At 35.2% G+C, this 18554-nt stretch overlaps 1 protein-coding gene across 1 annotated transcript in view; it reads left to right on the top strand.

The window, feature by feature from the left end:
- Snx1 (sorting nexin 1) overlaps nt 1-18554 on the top strand; it is a 171643-nt gene that overhangs the window by 133439 nt on the left and 19650 nt on the right. Inside the window, exon 9 of the mRNA XM_090393610.1 lies at nt 11493-11645. Within this exon, the coding sequence (XP_090249736.1) occupies nt 11493-11645 (153 nt within the window). The remainder of the gene's footprint in view (nt 1-11492; nt 11646-18554) is intronic.

Raw genomic sequence — 18554 nt, 5'->3', positions numbered from 1 at the left:
GTACAACCTTGTCTCACACCTGATTTAACATCAATCTTCCTGTATCTCCTTCAATTTTAATTGCCGACTTATAACTCAGACTAACTATTGCTTGATATAATGTCCCATTTACACCAAACTAAAAATATAAAGCAAGCAATTCAAAAACAGAAAAGAAAATGAGATCTTAATTGTAGCAGACACTAAAGACTTAGCAATAAGTTCAGTATGAGAGAGGACATGAAAGGGTCGTTGGAAGAGGCGAGAGTGATGAGTGAGAAAGTGAAATATTTAGTATATTACCTTGATATGATAAATTGACTAAGAAGAAGAGCTATGATAGCAAATGATCCAAGGCATAGGCTGTAGAAGGAATGGATGCGAGTTTTGGATGTGTGGAGTGAGTTTGAGGGAAGATTGGATTTGTATAAGGGGTAATGCCTACACTTTTGTAGTTTGAATTTGGCATCAGGATTCTTGAAAAATTATTGATATGACTTAACACAAAGAGTAAGGAAAATTGAATTTTGATATGTGGTGTCATGAGAATCTGTAAGAGTGACAATGTTCAGTAACTATATTAATGATGGGAATGATTATTATTATTATGGAAATGAAGAGAGAATGATTCTGTGTTCGTCCAGTTTGGATCTATCAAGCATGTGTTACAATGTTTGCATAAGTAGGGAACTATATAAGAACAGAGATTTGCAAGTTGTCGAGTTGTGTCATGCAGACAAGTGTATTAAAGAGAGAGCATGCAGGTAATTTATTATGTCTGTACACGATTGCTAGGAGTAGTTTGTTGCCTTGGTTAATATATTGGCATAAAAGATAAAATAAAATAAAATGGGAAGGTTAATATATTGGGACCATTTTGTAGGCATTAGTGAGACTTGGCAATCAGAAGAGGACATACTAACTGGTATCAAGTGCAAAGAGTATGGTATTTTTCGGAAGATAGACAAGATAGGAGAGGTGTGTGCTGCTAAGGTTATCAAATGCCTTGGATCCAGTTAAAGTTGAGACCTATGACTGCAATATTAGTAACAATTTTTCATGAGGCAGTGAGTTTGAAGCCATCTGGTGTGAGATGGAGTTTAACAAGATTACATAGTGGGGTGTTCGTTACAGACCTGGTGGATAGGTCTGTAACAAATAAATACAATGGGTGCAAAGAGAGTAATCATAATGTGGGAAATATTGGGTAGCTATGAAATTGCATGAGAAGAATGAAACTGAATTTATTGAGCTGTTGCAAGACCACTTCCTCAAGTAGCATATGATAGAAGGAACTTGAGGTCAAAGAGTGTTAGATCTGATTATAGTGGTGGTGGGGGATGGATTCAGTTAAAGATGTAACTATTCTGCCTCTGGTTGGTGATGGTGATCATGCGGTACTTGCTTGGGAAATGGCTAAGTTTATGGACGTTTCATTCAGAAAACATATGTTGAACTATAAAGCAGGAAATTATGACCACCTGAGGGGTATGGTGGATTCTGTGCCATGGTATCAGTTATTGGATGGGAAGGATATTTATAGTATGTGGGAAGTGTTTAAAAAATACTTAAATGATATCAGAATGTGTCCCAAGAGCTCCAAGAATAAATAGAGTAGGAGTGAAATGGATGTGTAATCTAATTAAGCAAGAGATTCGTTTAAAAAAAAAAAATGTGGAAGGAATATTGTGTGCATGAGGATGATGTCAGTTATAATTATAAGCAGCAGGCCAGAAGGGTTGCAAGTATTGTGTGAAAATCTAAGTCTGAATATGAAAAGAAACTGGCTCTGTAAGTTAAAGACAACCCAAAAGAATTCTATCGTTATGCAACAAGTAAAATAATGAATTTGAAAGAATAACTCTATTGAATGCAGATGATATGTGGGTAGCTGATGTAGAGGTGATCAACTAAGGAGCAACCATTTTGCTAAAAGCTATCAACCTAGTGTATGAAGCATTGAACTCAATGCTACCTCTTCACCATATGAAGAAACTTATGTGGGTGAGGAAGAAGTACTAGAGCTGTTGCACAAACTGAATAAGAATTCTGCAGTAGGAATTGATGGGATTTCAGCACAGATGCTAAGTGTGTTCATCTAAACTGGCTATCCCTTGACCAGGCTATATAATTTGAATCTCAGAACAGGGTAGATTCTACAGGAGTGGAAAGCATGTATGGTAATCCTATTGCACAAGGGTGATGCAAAAACTGTATCCAACTATTGACTGATCAGGGCTTTCATTCAGAAATGGGTTGACAGTGAAACTCTACTTTGCAACGAGCAATGGGTTTACTAAGGGGGCTTGCTCGCATTCTATAACAATGTTACCATTGAACTAGACAAGGGTACACCATGATACTTTTCGATTTTGCTAAGTCTTTTGACAGAATTCAGCATGGAATACTTTTGCATCATTTGGAGAATATGGGATTGGATTATGATCTATTGGCATGGATAAGAGGATGGCGGACAGACAAATATCAAAAAAGCGGTGGTATACAGGGTGTGTGTGAATCTGCAAAATTCAAGGCAACCCATGGTGTGCCTCTTGGTCCATTGTTATTCAGTCTCTATATTAATGATATTGGGAAGGATTTGACACATGACATATAGCTATTTGCTGATGATGCAAATATAAGTAGGGTAATCAGTCCTGCTGATATGCAGTACTTGCAGAATGATTTGAATAGGCTGGAACTGTAGGAATGTGAAAATGGTTGTGATTTCAGTGTTAATAAATGTAAAGTCATTAGATGTCCAATGTCATATTATGTTGGTGAGATTATGCTTGAAGAAACTGAGGCTAGGGATCTCTGAGTTTTAGTTCATAGGATAGCAAAAATTGTATATACAACTCTGAGAATAATGGCAATATTGAAATGAACCTTGGCATGTAAATGGATAGTTATTTTCTTCTTTACCAAGCCTTGATAAGATCTCACCTGGACTATTGCATGCAGGTCTGGTCTCCTGGTTTCTGTGGTGATTCTGATACAGTGGAGAGAGTGCAAATGACAGTGTCAAAATTGATATAAGGATTGTGGAATACTGATTATGAAGACAGATTGAGAATTTGTAGTCTGCAAACAGGAGAAAGAAGGGTGATATGGTTGAGACTTGCAAACTTGTGAAAGGGTTACACAAAATTTCAGTAGATGAAATTTTTAATCTTATGGAGGATGGGGAAAGGATTCAAGTACATCCATGGAAGTTGAGAATGAATGCTGTTAAGAAGGGGTTTAGGTCTATATTTTTCTCTCATAGAGTAGTTGAGTTGGATTTAAACAGTATTGATGTGAACACAGATTGATAAGAAAATAACTATTTATTAACTTAAAAGCTAATATTTCGCTGGCATTATATCCAGCATCTTCAGAGCACACAAACAAAGTTTGTTACAAAGAGTAGTGTGTGATTGGAATGGATTACCGTTGGATGTTGTGTGTGCAAGTAGCATGAATGAATTCAAGAACAGGTTTTGACAGCTGGTGCAAATAATATGACATCTCTCGATAAGTTCCTGATTTCCTGGAGGTCTCTTAATAATAATAATAATAATAACTGTAGCTATTTTGCGAATAGCTTTCCTCTTGGCGCCTTGTCATTTACCTTTTCCACATATGCGAAACTTAAGTGAAAATCTGATCCTGATGATGCCTAAGTTTAGTGGGAATCCAGTTGTTCTTCACCAAGTTTCCTTTCTGTAATCCAGTTTAGCAATTTCTCAAATATATTTGCATAACTCTTACCAGGGATGCTCAGTTGGGAAATACATCTGTAATTCTGACATTGTTTTATTTCCCTTTTTAGTAGATGGATGTACTATGAGAACTCTGTTCTAATTATTGGGAATTTGACCATCTGGCCAGGTGTTCTGAATTATGCAGTGCAGCTACTCTAAAACTTGCTTACCTCCATACTTGAGATTTCTGGTCGAATATCATCTGCTTCAGCTGACTTTTGACATTTCAGATTTTTGATGGCTTTTCGATCTTCAAGTATTGATAAGTATTCCTGATTGCATGTGTTGAGTGTTTCCTATCACTGTACTGTCATTGAAAAATTGCTAAATGAAACAAGCAAAGTAATTACTCCATACATCAACGATATCTTTATCTCCAGTTTTCATTTCTCCTTTATGATCTCTAATTCCCTTTAAAGTACTCTTTCCTCCGTTTCTAAGCTTTTTCAATAGCCTCCAGAATATTTTGCTGCCACCTTGGTATTTATTTTCTATGTTCCTACCAAAGTCTTCCCATGATTATTGTTTAGCTAGGTTTGCACGGTGCTTCACTTCTTTACATTTTTCTCTGTATTCTCTAAGAGCGCAAGCTGACTTACTTGTCAGAAACTTTCAGTATACTTTTTTCTTATCCATGACTACCTCTTAAACTTTCTGTGTCCACCATGAAGTTCTTTGAATAGGATAGATTAAAGAGGTGATACAAGATGGGTGTTAGTTCTGAGGAATAATTTTTTAACACAATAGGTGAGATACCATTAGGACCAGATGCCTTGTTTGTGTTCAGGTTATTAAGGATTCTTTGGATTTCTTTTGTTCAGAAGACTATGGAAGGGAGCTGTTCTTGGTGGAGTGGAGGGAACTTTGCCCAAGTCATCAATGTAGGAATTGGAAAAGAAGAGTGATGCCAGTAAGTTGGCCTTGTCTTTAGTGAGGTAACTACATACAATCTGGATGTGAGTGGTGGAAACTTGGCTGGGCAGAAGTTGCACCCAGTGACCTTGGCAAGGGACAAGAAAGAACAAATGCCATTTGGGCAGGAGTCATGTTTGTAGCATTTCGCCCTTTAAATAAAAATCTGACTTGGACTTGGTGATGATTCTTTTATAAGTGTTGCAAGCTGCAGTATAGGCAGGTTGAGCAGCTGGAGTTTTTGTCTTGACGCATTCGTGATAAGCACAGGTTTTTTCTTTTATAGCTTTGGTGCACTTTTTTGACAACCAAGGCATGAATAGTGGCTGAGAATTTGGAGTGGAATAAGGGATGAAAGCCTTCATTTCTATGAGGGTGATTTCTGTTGTTTGGTCTGAGCAGATGTTTGGATCAGCATAACTGAAGCAGTAGTTGGGGCCATGAGAAGGAGGATTTGAAGTCATGGAGATCTTTCAAGTCGGCACTCTTGTAGTGCCAAAGATCATGAGACTGTGAACTTCATGAGGAAATGAAGAGATATCGGTGCGATATACTAGGACTGGCGGAGATGCAATGGACATCATCAGGAGAGATAAATGGATATGAAGTCATATGGTCAAGGCATGACACCAAGCAAAAGCAGGAGTTGGCTTCCTTCTTAACAAAAGAGCTAGAGGCACTGTTAGGCTACAGACCAGTCAATGAACGAATCATAGTAGCAAGGTTTCAAGCAAAACTATTTAATATATCAATAGTCTAGATATATGCACCCACATCTGACAGCACAGATGAGGATATTGACTTATTTTACAAAGATCTGACAGAGACAATAGAAACAATACCAAAGCAAGATGTACTAATTATCGAAGGAGATTGGAATGCCAAAATCAGAATAGATAATGATGGTTGGGAAAGTGTCATGGGAAAATATGGTTTCAGAGAAAGAAATGAATGAGGTGAAAAAATGTTAGCATTTGCAGTGGACCACGAGATGATCTGTAACGCAAGATTCCAGAAAAGAACTGTAGAAAATGAACGTGGCGATCAAATGATGGGAAAACAAAGAACATGATCGATATGATTAAAAGAAGATGGATAACATCAGTACAGCAGAGTCGAACTTTTCAAGGAGCGCATATAGACTCAGACCATAGTTTAGTGATTGCAAACATCAAGTTGAAATTAAAAAAGAAATATAAATCCCAACATCAGAACAGAAGAGATGCAACAAGAATAAGTGAAGCAGAAATAAGAAAGTACAGAACAATGTTAGAAGAGAAACTTAAACGTGTGGAGAAAGTAAAAAAACCTCTAATCTAAGAGTGAAAAGAGTAGTGAAGGCCATAGAAGATGCAGTTGAAGAAACAGTACCAGAAGAAGAAAAGATCAAGAAGAAATGGATTATACAAGAAAAACTGAAGTTAGTACATGAGAAAAGAATGTTGAAGATAAGAAGGGATACATCAGAACAAATAGAGGAGCAATATAGAAGAAAATGTAATGAGGTGAAAAAAAGCACCAGAATGGATAAGATGAAATGGTTAGAAGCCCAATTTCAATAATATAGAACTGCACTATGGAGAGCATAAACTCAGGAGGTGTACAAAATGATTAGAACCATTAATAGAAGGTGGCAAACAAAACAGACAACAATTAAAGATAAAAAAAGGCGAAGTATTGATTAAAAAAAGATAAAATTGTACAGTGGTGGACAAGATACTGTAGTGAGTTATATGAAGAAAAACTAGATTTAGATAGCATTGGGAAACTGACTGAAGAATTGAAGCAGATATCACCAAAAGGTAATGGGTATGATATATATGGACATTTTAAGAGGAGAGGTAGAAAAAGCAATAGGATGGATAAACACAACAAGAACCCTGGTAATGATAACATCACTGGAGAAATGATTAAATATGGTGGTGAAAGTACGGTTACAGAAATGCACCAACTATGTAATATGGTATGGAAAGAAGGGAAAATGCTAGAGGAGCAGGTGAAATCAATATTAGTGACATTATACAAGAAAGAGAGTAAGCTAGAATGTAAAAATTATAGAATAGTTGCCTCGACAAGTCATCTTGATAAAGTGATGATGATATTGACAAAGATTGAGAACACAATTGGAAGCATACCTTGCAGATGAGCAAGCAGGATTTAGGAAAGATCGAACTACAATTCAACAGATTTTGACAATGCAGTTAATAGCAGAGAAAGCTAGGAGAAAAAACAAAAACATATATGCTTGCTTTGTGGATTTTCAGAAGGCATTCAACATTATCAACTAGAAAGTGACATTAGCAGTGCTAGAAACCTAAGGAATTGACAAAAAACTAACAGCTATTATTAAGAAATGTTTATAAGAATGCAGTTGCAGCAGTTAGAATAGGTGATGATTTGGGGAAATGGTTTAAAACAAGCAGAGGTACTAGATGGGGGGGGGGGGGCAATATTATCACCAAGCATTTTCATCGCACATATAGAAAGAGCAATGGATAAAATGAAGGAAGATGCGAAAGGAATATCAGTGCATGTTATGTGAATTAACAATACTGAGGTTTGCAGATGACATTGTTATTATTGAAGAAGGCAAAAAAGAACTACAAAAAAACATTGAAACTGTGAAATGAGGAAGGGAAAACATTTGGACTTGTTATGAACTTGAAAAAACAAAGACAATGGTATTTGGTGAGAAGAACATGAAACGAAAGGTACTGGTGGATGGAATTGATATAGAAAATGTAGAACAATTCACATATTTAGGAAGTAAAATGACATATGATTTGGACTGTAAAAAAGAAATAAAGATCAGGATTGCAAGAACAAATCTGAAGGCCATGGATAACATCTGGAAAAGTAGTGATGCTCCCAAACAAAACTAAGAGTACTGGAAACATGCATCTTTAGTGGTGTACTGTATGGATCTGAAACGTGAGTAATAAGGAATCGAGGAAAAGAATTTTGGCATTTGGAAGAACTTGTTATAAGAAGATTCTGAGAATAGGATGGGTACAGAAAATCACAGATGAAGAGCTCTATCGGAAGATACAACCAAAGGGGAATCTAATGCAGAAGATTATGAAATGGAAGCTGCAATTATTTGGACACATCTGCAGAATGAGTGAGGACTGGAAGATAAAGACATTCATGTTTGGTTATGGATGGTGTAAACAGAAGAGGTAGACTATACAGAGAATTGATGGACGACATAAAGGACTGGTGTGGAATGCATGTACAGAAACTGCGACACTGTGCACTGGACAAAGAAAGGTGGAAGAAGATAGTGAAGGAGGCATCGGACACCAATGGGCAGTGAACCCATGGTTCGTGATGATGATGATGATGATGATAGTGCCAAAGGACATGAGACTGTGAACTGGTGGGCGAGGTTATTCAGTGGCAAAAGGAACTTGTATGAGGTTGTGATCTGAGTTGCCAAGAAGAGAGCTGACAACCACAGTATACTTGGAAGGGAAGCTTGTTAGGAAGAGGTTAAGTGTGTTGGCAAATTGGAGGGGGGGGTGTCACTATTTGGTAGGAAGATTAATGATCTGAGATAGGTCATTGCTGATGGCAAATACTGCAGCATCCCTGTCTGCTTGATCATTGAAACTGAGGAGAAGCAAATATGAGTTGTGGACATTGAAGTTCCCAAGAAGGATGACCTCACTATTGGAGTGTATTTTGACTGCAGGAGGTCAAGCTTTAGAGAGGTTTTCCTTTATCTATATGTAATCTGTTTTGCAACAGATTCTTTACTAAACTATGCACTCGGAGAATTCCACCCAGCTCTTTTGCAAAGATTCAGTGAAAATACATAAAATAATAACAGAACTTATTCTGTAATTTTTCCCATTTATAATCATTTAGAATAAATGACATTTTTGCAAATAAAGTGACTCTGGAGTAACATTGCATTATAGAAGTCAGAACTCTACATGTCAGCTGAAAAACACATTTCAGAAGTGAACGATATAAGTTTTCAGTTCAACAGAATTAGGCAGTGACAGCTTATTATAAAATTAGATTTATACCACACATAAATGTCCCTCAGGATATACTAGAAGCAATAGATACAGAACTGTGACAAATAAGTTTCACAGAATTGTAGCATTAGCAAACATCAGAGGATAAAATAGTACAAGACCATAAAACTAAATATAGAAACCAAAAAAATTTTAATAGAATTACACCTTCGAATAAAGAAAAAAAAAAGAAAAAAAGAACAATCAAAGAAGCTGTGTTGAATGATTTGCAATTCTACTTTATTGCATAGAAAATAATTACCACCTAATATGAATTAGCAACTAAATATATGTACTTTGTAGATTATTTAAACACATAAAAATGTAATATAAATTATATTTAAAATGTTACTTGAAAACATTCACAAAATTAAAATAATTCTTAATTTGGTTCAAAATATTAGAATAATGTAAAAATAAATGCACAAAAATTAGTCAAAGGGAAACAACATAATTAGTACTTTGTTGCATTCCCCCCCCTTAGCTTTTATGACCGTTCGTAAACAATTGGGCATATTATTTACTAGCAGTTCAGTCTACAGACTATATGGGCATGTTTTTATCAAAACATGCCCATATAGTCTGTAGACTAGAAACAAGTTCATTTTTGTCTCTTGGGGCAACTTTTTAAAGATGTTTCTTCATAATTCCCCACAAATTCTCAATGGGATGTAAATCTGGTGAGTTTGCTAGCAAAGGATTTACATTGATTTGCCTTTCTAGGAGCCATCTAGTAGTGGTCTTGGAAGTGTGACAAGTAGCTGAATCTTGCTGAAAAAGATTATCATCACATAAATCTTCTGTTGCCGGTAACATAAATTGCTCAAGAATTTCTTAGTACACTTTGGAATTGACTCGTTCGTACATAATACACAGCCTACCTGGACCCTCTGCAGTCATATAAGCCCATACCATGACAGAGATTGCAAATTTCACCGAATGTTTCATGCATTCTTTATCAAATACTTCTTGCTTAAGGCTGCCAACATGTATTCTTTGATAACCATGAGACACGCAAAACATACTTTCATCACTAAAAAGTACCTTTTTCCAGTTCTCTTGACTACGCAACAGTCCTTGCTTACAACATCACTAGATGCCTTGGAAGTCATAAGTGACTTTGTCTTATGCACAAGTGATTTAAAACCCAATTTGTGAATTTGTTTCAACGTTGTAGATTTAGACACATTCACACCTAGTTCTTTCCATCTCCTATGAAAATATCTTGCACTTGAGAAGCGGTTTTTCTTCAAGATATTCTTCAATCTCCTCTCATCTCTTGATGTAGCTATTACCTTTCGACTGCTGTTGCAGCAATTATTTTGAAAAATCCAGTTATCAGAATACTGTCTCAATACTTCACTCATGCTTGCTTGAGAACATTTCAATTCCTTAGCTATAAACTGTTGAGTTTGGCCTTCTTTGTGTAGAGACACCATACAAAAATTTTAAATTTCTGATATGTCACTTGTTCAACCCATGTTTAGCAATGATTAGCTGAAATCCATGTGCAAATGATTCCTCACACACGAGTCAGTCCCGCAGCTACTGAAATATGTGATATTTCTATGTTCTCCTCAAAACCAATTGGAAAAAATTGGAATATTCTAATATTTTGAACCATGTTAAAAATTATTCTAATTTTGTGAATGTTTTCAAATAAGTTTTCTTATAATTTATATTACATTTTTATGTGTTTACATGTCTAAATCATTGTAGATTTAGATGATGCTAATTCATATATGGTAATATAAATAATTTTTTTCTATGCAATAAATTAGAATTGCAAATCATTCGACACATTTCTTTGATTATTCTAATTTTTTGATTCAGAGGTGTATTTCAAGAGGACAGCATTAGGAAGCTTTACAAGAAACACATTAGATGGACATTTGAAAATAATTAAACACTGGAAATAATTCATTGTTAAACATTTAAAAATGATATAGCACTTTCTACTAAAACATTGGATATAGGGGAAAAAACAACAACCAAAAACCAGTGAATACTATGTTTTAACATTAAAATAAAATCCAAAGGGAATAATGAAAAAAATCGAATTATATACATAAAACAATTATGAACAATATAAAAGAACATGAGTCTCTATAGTTCAATATTGATATAGCATTTTTCTGCAATCACTATTGATGATGATCATGCTTGTTGGTTGAAAAGACCTATGCTTGAATCCTCACTTGGACACAAAGAACCTTTTATACGAGTTTCAACTGAAGGTGAGTTAATTGGTCACATATAAGAGGTAGAAATGTTTTCATCATGCAAAACAGGCAAGTTAAATGTGTGTAGTCTTCCAGACTGCATTTCATGCTTGGAAAGTAGTAAGTGAAATTAGTCGCCAGAATAAGTCTGTCAGTGATTTCATTCATGGAGAAGTACGATAAGTATTGTGTTGATAGTTTAGGCTTCTCACAATGAGTGTGTGGGTTCCATAAAGATTGTCATGTATAATTTATGAAGGTTATTAAATATATACTCATTAGATGCATGAAAATTATTTTATGAGCATATCAAAATGCATGACCATCTCCTCCTCAAAAGCACTGATATAAAATCAGTAAAAGAATGGACAAAAATAAGAATAGAATAGATATACTGAAAGAATGATTGGTAACAGTAGTTTAGATGCATTAGAGAATACATGTAAAAAAGGCAATCAGTTTTTCACCTTAGGAAGATTTATATTTTTCATATTTCTTCTGAATGTCGGTTTTAGATTTTAAAGTAAATTTATTTCAAGCTTAGTATTTTATGAACTATATTAAAAATTAATTCAGTTTTAAAATTGCACTTACTTTGTTTTTTAAAGTGGGAAGCTAAAGTAGAGCGTGGACAAGAAGAATTCGAAAACATTTCTAAGATGATTAGGAAAGAGGTTGAGCGGTTTGAACACACCAGAGTACAAGATTTTAAAACTACCATTATTAAATATATGGAGTCCTTATTAGACACTCAACAACAAGTATGAAAATTGTCCATGTATATGTATCTTTCCCTCTATTATATATATTATTGAAATTTACAAGTATTCAGAAAATGTGATATTTGTAATCATTACAGTGGATGGTAATTTGTGAATGCCATTTCTGCATTCATATACACACACACACACACACACATAACCTGTCCAATTCATTAGCGAATATGATGAATTGAATGTATTGCAGAATTTTATTTAACATTTTTCATTTGATCACTGCAAAGAACTAAATCAAAAAGTTCATGTTATTTCCAGCATTTGTATTTCTTTTATTTGAAAAGTTTATAGTTCATAGTACCTTTTTAAAAAGAAGCTAGCATCATCTCAAGATGACACTAAATAGATATTCTAAAGAAATTTTATTTCTTTAGAATAAAATTCTTCTCATAATGCATCACAACATATCTGAATCATAATGTTTTATAATGTAAACATCACCAAAGTATCTACCTGGATACTGAAAGAATGAGGATGCGCTGGCAATTTGGGATTTAGCCAACCAAACTTTATTCTTATTGGCTTAAACCAAAATACAAAATGATGGTACAACATAACAAAATTTCATGCCTGCTGGGGCATTGCCCAGTTAAAGAAGGCCCCCATTGTTCTACTAAGGTAGAAGTGGAGGAACCAGGGTGCCCAGCGAAAAGTCAGCTACTGAAACAAATCTGAAAACACAAACCAACTCAACAGCAGAGTTAAAGATCAGTACTATCAACATAAGAATGCAAAGAAATGGAACTACTGAGGAATTAGATAAGTACCAGATCGACATAATAGTGGTGACTGAAACAAAAAAGACAAAACTGTTGAGGATCTTTTGAGCAATAAATACAAAATATTATATTCAGGCAATGACAATCAAGGAAAGAAGGAGTAGCCATTGTATTCAACACTAAACACAAGGCAAATCTTCTTGAATGGCAGGCAGTCTCAAGTAGAGTGATGTGGACAGATATCAGAATGTGGAACTGGACAATGAGACTTATTTGTGCCTATGGTCCCACAGAAGGTTCCACTAAGGTAGAAGTGGAGGAATTTTTTGAGGAGTTTGAGAAAGCATCTGACACAACGAAAAAGGAAAAGTTGGTCCTTGTTGGGGATCTAAATAGCAGAGTGGGAAATGATTGTCAGACATACAAAAATATATTGTTAAAATTTGGAGAAAAGAGCAAAGCTAATAATAATGGCAAATATTTGTTGGATTTCTGCTCAGGACATGGACTGGTTATTACTAACACCATGTTCCAACATAAAAATGTGCACAAATTCACATGGAAAGAAGAGGCAAGGAATAAGAAAAGTCTCATTGACTATGCTATTGTTGATAGTGATGTTTTCTGCATTGTGCAAGACACCAGAGTGTACAGAGGATTTGAAATTGGAAGTGATCACTATTTAGTCTTGAGCAGGATAAAATTGAATTTCATATTGAAAAGAATAACATGTAAGAAAGTTTTAAAGCGAATAAAAGTTTAGCATCTCTCTGATGTGAACTGTAGACTAAAATACACAAAGATTATTGAAGAAAAAATGAAGGTCTTTGAGAACAGGAACCAAACTTGAGAGATTCAATGGCAAGCCTTAAAGAAAACCTTGATTGATTCAGCCAGAGAGGCATGTGGTCAGGTTGTCTGCAAGGATAGAAAAATCAGAACTCCATGCTGGATACAGAAATTTAAAGAGGCAGGCAGTGAAGAAAAAGAAGAAAGCATATCAAAAGTTCCTGGCAAATAAGTCAGCTTGTGTTCTTAGAGAATACAGAGACAAATGTAAGGAAAGCTAAACACTGTGTAAAACTAGCTAAACGAAAGTCATGGGAGGACTTTGGCAAGAACATAGAAAATAAATATCAAGAAGATGGCAAAATATTTTGAAGGTTGTTGAAGAAGCTTAGAAATGGAGGAAAGAGTACTGTAAAAGGAATTAAAGATGATAAAGGCGACATGAAAACGGGAGAAAAAGATATCCTTGAAGTATGGAGTAATTACTTTGAGAGATTGCTAAATGAAACATGTAGTGATAGCACTGTGGTAAAAAAAAAACACTGACCAGGCATGCAGTCAGGAATACATATCCATACTACTTGAAGTAGGAAAAGCCATCAAAGGCTTGAAATGTGGAAAGGCAGCAGGAGTAGATGATATTTGACTAGAAATGCTGAAGTATGGTGGTATAAAAGTCTTACAGTGGCTGCACTGCATAGTTCAGAAGGCCTGGACGAATTCCCGATGATTGGAGTAGAGTTCTCATAGTACCCATATATAAAAAAGTGAAATAAAACTGAATGTGAGAATTACAGAGGTATTTCCCTACTGTGTTCCTGGTAAGATATATGCAAGTATACTTAAGAAACGGATGAGAAGAATTGTAGAAGAAAAGCTTGGTGAAGAACAAGCTGGATTCAAACCAAATAGAGGCTGTCAGGATCAGATCTTCACTTTATGACAAACAGAGGAGAAATCATGGGAATATAATAAAGACCTCTGAGTTTTGTAGATCTGGAAAAGGCATATGATAAGATGCCAAGAGAGAAGCTATTCAATATGGTACAGTTATATGGTGTCAGTGGGGCATTATATCAAGCAATATTTAGTCTTTATTTGAGTTGCAAGTCAAAAATTGAACAAAGTACAGGAAGATAGTTTAATGTTAAATCTAGTGTGAGACAAGGATGTACATTATCCCCTCTGTTATTCATTATCAATATGGATCACATTATGAAGGAAAGTGGTATTGGAGATGTTGATGTCGGCTGTTTGCTTTATGTGGACGATGTTATACTTATCAATAAATCCGCTACAAGTTTCCTTGACTAAATTGAATAACTGTTGTAATAGATATGGTATGAAGGTCAGCAATAAAAAGACAATGAAAATAGGCAGAATCATTGAAAATGTCAACTGCATTGTGAATGGAGAACCTGTGCAACAAGTAAAACATTTCACCTACTTAGGTTCGATTTTTAGTGAAGATGCTAAATTAAATATGGAAATAGACAACAGAATCAATAAAGCTGGTATAGTAGGAAGTCAATTGAATAAATTCATATGGAATAAGAAACAAATCTGAAAACAAACCCCAACTCAACATCACCAGAGTTAAAAATCGGTACTATCAACATAAGAAGCCTGAATGGCAAAGAAATGGAGCTAGCTGAGGAATTAGATAAGTACCAGATCGACATAATACGGGTGACTGAAACAAAAAAAAGACAAAAACTGGTGAGATCTTTCTGAGCAATAAATACAAAATGTTATATTCAGGCAATGACAATCAAGGAAAAGGAGTAGCCATAGTATTCAACACAAAATACGAGGCTAATCTTCTTGAATGGCAGTCAGTCTCAAGTAGAGTAATGTGGACAAATATGAGAATGGGGAACTGGACAATGAGACTTATTTGTGCCTATGGTCCCACAGAAGGTTCCACTAAGGTAGAAATGGAGGAATTTTTTGAGGCTTTAGAAAAAGCAACTGACACAATGAAAAAGGAAAAGTTGGTCCTTGTTGGGGATCTAAATAGCAGAGTAGGAAATGATTGTGAGACATACAAAAATATTTTAGGAAAATTTGGAGAAAAGAGCAAAGCTAATAATAATGGCAAATATCTGTTGGATTTCTGCTCAGGACATGGACTGGTTATTACTAACACCATGTTCCAACATAAAAATATGCACAAATTCACATGGAGAGAAGAGGCAAAAAATAAGAAAAGTCTCATTGACTATGTTATTGTTGATAGTGATGTTTTCTCCCTTGTACAGGACACCAGAGTGTACAGAGGATTTGAAATTGGAAATGATCACTATTTAGTGTTGAGATGAAATTGAATTTCATATTGAAAAGAATAACATGTAAGAAAGTTTTAAATCGAATAAAAGTTGATCAGCTCTCAGATGTGAACTGTGGACTAAAATACACAAAGATTATTGAAGAAAAAATGAAAGAGTTTGAGAACAGGAATCAAACTATGGAGATTCAGTGGCAAACTCTGAAGAAAACATTGATTGATTCTGCCAGAGAGGCATGTGGTGAGGTTGTCTGCAAGGATAAAAAAATCAGAACTCCATGGTGGACACAGGAAGTTAAAGAGGCAGTGAAGGAAAAGAAGAAAGCATATCAAAAGTTCCTGTCAAATAAGTCAGCTTGTGCTCTTAGAGAATATAGAGACAAATGCAAGAATGCTAAACACTGTGTAAAATTAGCTAAACAAAAGTCATGGGAGGACTTTGGCAAGAATATAGAAAATAAATATCAAGAAGGAGGTGGCAAAATATTCTGGAGGTTGTTGAAGAAGCTTAGGAATGGAGGAATGAGTGCTGTAAAAGGAGTTAGAGATGATAAAGGTGACATGAAAATGAGAGAAAAAGATATCTTTGAAGTATGGAGTAATTACTTTGAAAAACTGCTAAATGAAACAAGCAATGATGACAGCACAGTGGTAAAAAAACACTGACCAGGCATGTAGTCAGGAATACATATCCATACTTGAAGTTGAAAAAGCCATCAAAGGCTTGAAATGTGGAAAGGCAGCAGGAGTATATGATATTCAACCAGAAATGCTGAAGTATGGTGGTATACGAGTCTTACAGTGGCTGCACTGCATAGTTCAGAAAGCCTGGACAGAGGGACGAATTCCCGATGATTGGAGTAGAGCTCTCATAGTACCCATATATAAAACAGGAAATAAAACTGAATGTGAGAATTACAGAGGTATTTCCCTACTGAGTGTTCCTGGCAAGATCTATGCAAGTATACTTGAGAAACGGTTGAGAAGAATTGTGGAAGAAAAGCTTGGTGAAGAACAAGCTGGATTCAGGCCAAATAGAGTCTGTCAGGATCAGATCTTCACTTTACGACAAATAGTCGAGAAAGCATGGGAATATAACAAAGATCTCTATTTAAGTTTTGTCAATTTGGAAAATGATATGACAAGGTGCCAAGAGAGAAGCTATTCAATATGCTGCAGTTATATTGTGTGAATGGGGCATTATATCAAGCAATACTTAGTCTTTATTTGAGTTGTAAGTCAGCAGTTAGAATTGAAGGAAGTATAGGACGATGGTTTAATGTTAAATCTGGTGTGAGACAAGGATGTACATTATCCCCTCTGTTATTCATTATCTATATGGATCACATTACGAAAGAAAGTGGTATTAAACATGATATCAAAATTGGAGATGTTAATGTCAGCTCTATATATAACATCATCTGCTTTATGCAGATGATGTTATACTTCTAAATAAATCTGCTACAAGTTTGCAAGATTCTCTGACTAAATTGAATAACTGTTGTAATAGATATGGTATGAAGGTCAGCAATAAAAAGACAAAGACAATGAAAATAGGCATAATGATTGAAAATGTCAACTGTGTTGTGAATGGAGAACCTGTGGAACAAGTAAACCATTTTTGCTACTTAGGCACGATTTTTAGTGAAGATGGTAAATTAAATATAGAAATAGACAACAGAATCAGCAAAGCTGGTATGGTGGGAAGTCAATGTAATAAATTCATATGGAATAAGAGAGAAATTAGTTGGAATACTAAATTAGCTGTATACAAGACGGTGTTCAAGCCAATTTTAACTTATGGACCTGAGAGCTGGGTCAGAAGTAAAATGCTTGACCAAAGACTAGAGACTGCAGATATGAGAGTCCTGAGAAAAATTATAGGCATGAACAGATGGCATCAATGGCAATGTCACATTAAAAATGAAGATATTAGGAAAGAACTTGACATTGTCAGCATCCAGGAATTCGTTAGCAGAGCTAATCTCAGGTGGTATGGTCATTTAAATAGAATGGGCGAAGAAAGATTAGCAAAACAAGTGTTATCTGCCAGGTTGGCAGCAAAACGACCCAGAGTTAGACCAAGATATAGGTGGATTGATATGGTACAAAGTGCCTTAGACGATAGAAATATAAGATCTGATAATGTTGGAGTCTTGACAAGTAACAGACTGATTTGGAGGAAAATTGTAGATAGGAAGTTAGTAATGATGTAATTTTTTTCATGTAGTACTATCATATCCTGTACACCTCTTGAGGGTACATGGCAGGAATTTGATGATGATGGAATAAGAGAGAAATTAGTCGGAACACTAAATAGCTGTATACAAGACAGTGTTCAAACCAGTTTTAAATTATGGATCTGAGAGCTGGGTCTGAAGTAAAACACTTGACCAAAGACTAGAGACCACAGATATGAGAATCCTGAGAAAGATTAGAGGCATGAACATATGGTATCAATGGCAATATCATATTAAAAACAAGGATATTAGGAAAGAACTTGACATTGTCGGCATCGAGGAATGCGTTAGCAGAGCTAATATCAGATGGTAAGGTCATTTAAACAGAATGGCAAAACAAGTATTCTCTGCCAAGTTGGCAGGAAAACGACCCAGAGGAAGACTAAGATATAGGTGGATTGATACAGTACAAAGTGCCTTAGATAACAGAAATATAAGATCTGATAATATTGGTGTCTTGACAAGTAACAGATTGATCTGGAGGAAAATTGTAGATAGGAAGTTAGTAATGATGTAAATTTTTCATGTAGTACTATCATATCCTGTACACCCCTTCAGGGTACATGGCTGGAATTTGATGATGATGAGATCATCAAAAGAGGAAAAATAGTATTTATTAAATACTAATATTTTGATAATTTTCTATTTTCTAACTAGCATCAGAGCACAGGTATAATTGTGATAGACACAGCACTAAATTATGTAATTGAGGTTTAAAACAGTATAAATTATAACTGAAAACAGAACTGAGGTACTTACATGTGCCCTCAATGGGTCAGATAACCATAAAGTTAATCTAGAGAAGTTAACTATCAGATCTGGTAAATTAATTCATCCATACTTGTTAAAGTTGGGAGAA

The sequence above is a fragment of the Typopeltis vanoorti genome, chromosome 6 (assembly GCF_054136105.1).
Source record: "Typopeltis vanoorti isolate ZY-2024b chromosome 6, IOZ_Tvanoo_1.0, whole genome shotgun sequence".
Taxonomy (NCBI): domain Eukaryota; kingdom Metazoa; phylum Arthropoda; class Arachnida; order Uropygi; family Thelyphonidae; genus Typopeltis; species Typopeltis vanoorti.
Note: the sequence above shows the minus strand (reverse complement) of the source record. Positions and strands in the feature narration are given on the sequence as shown.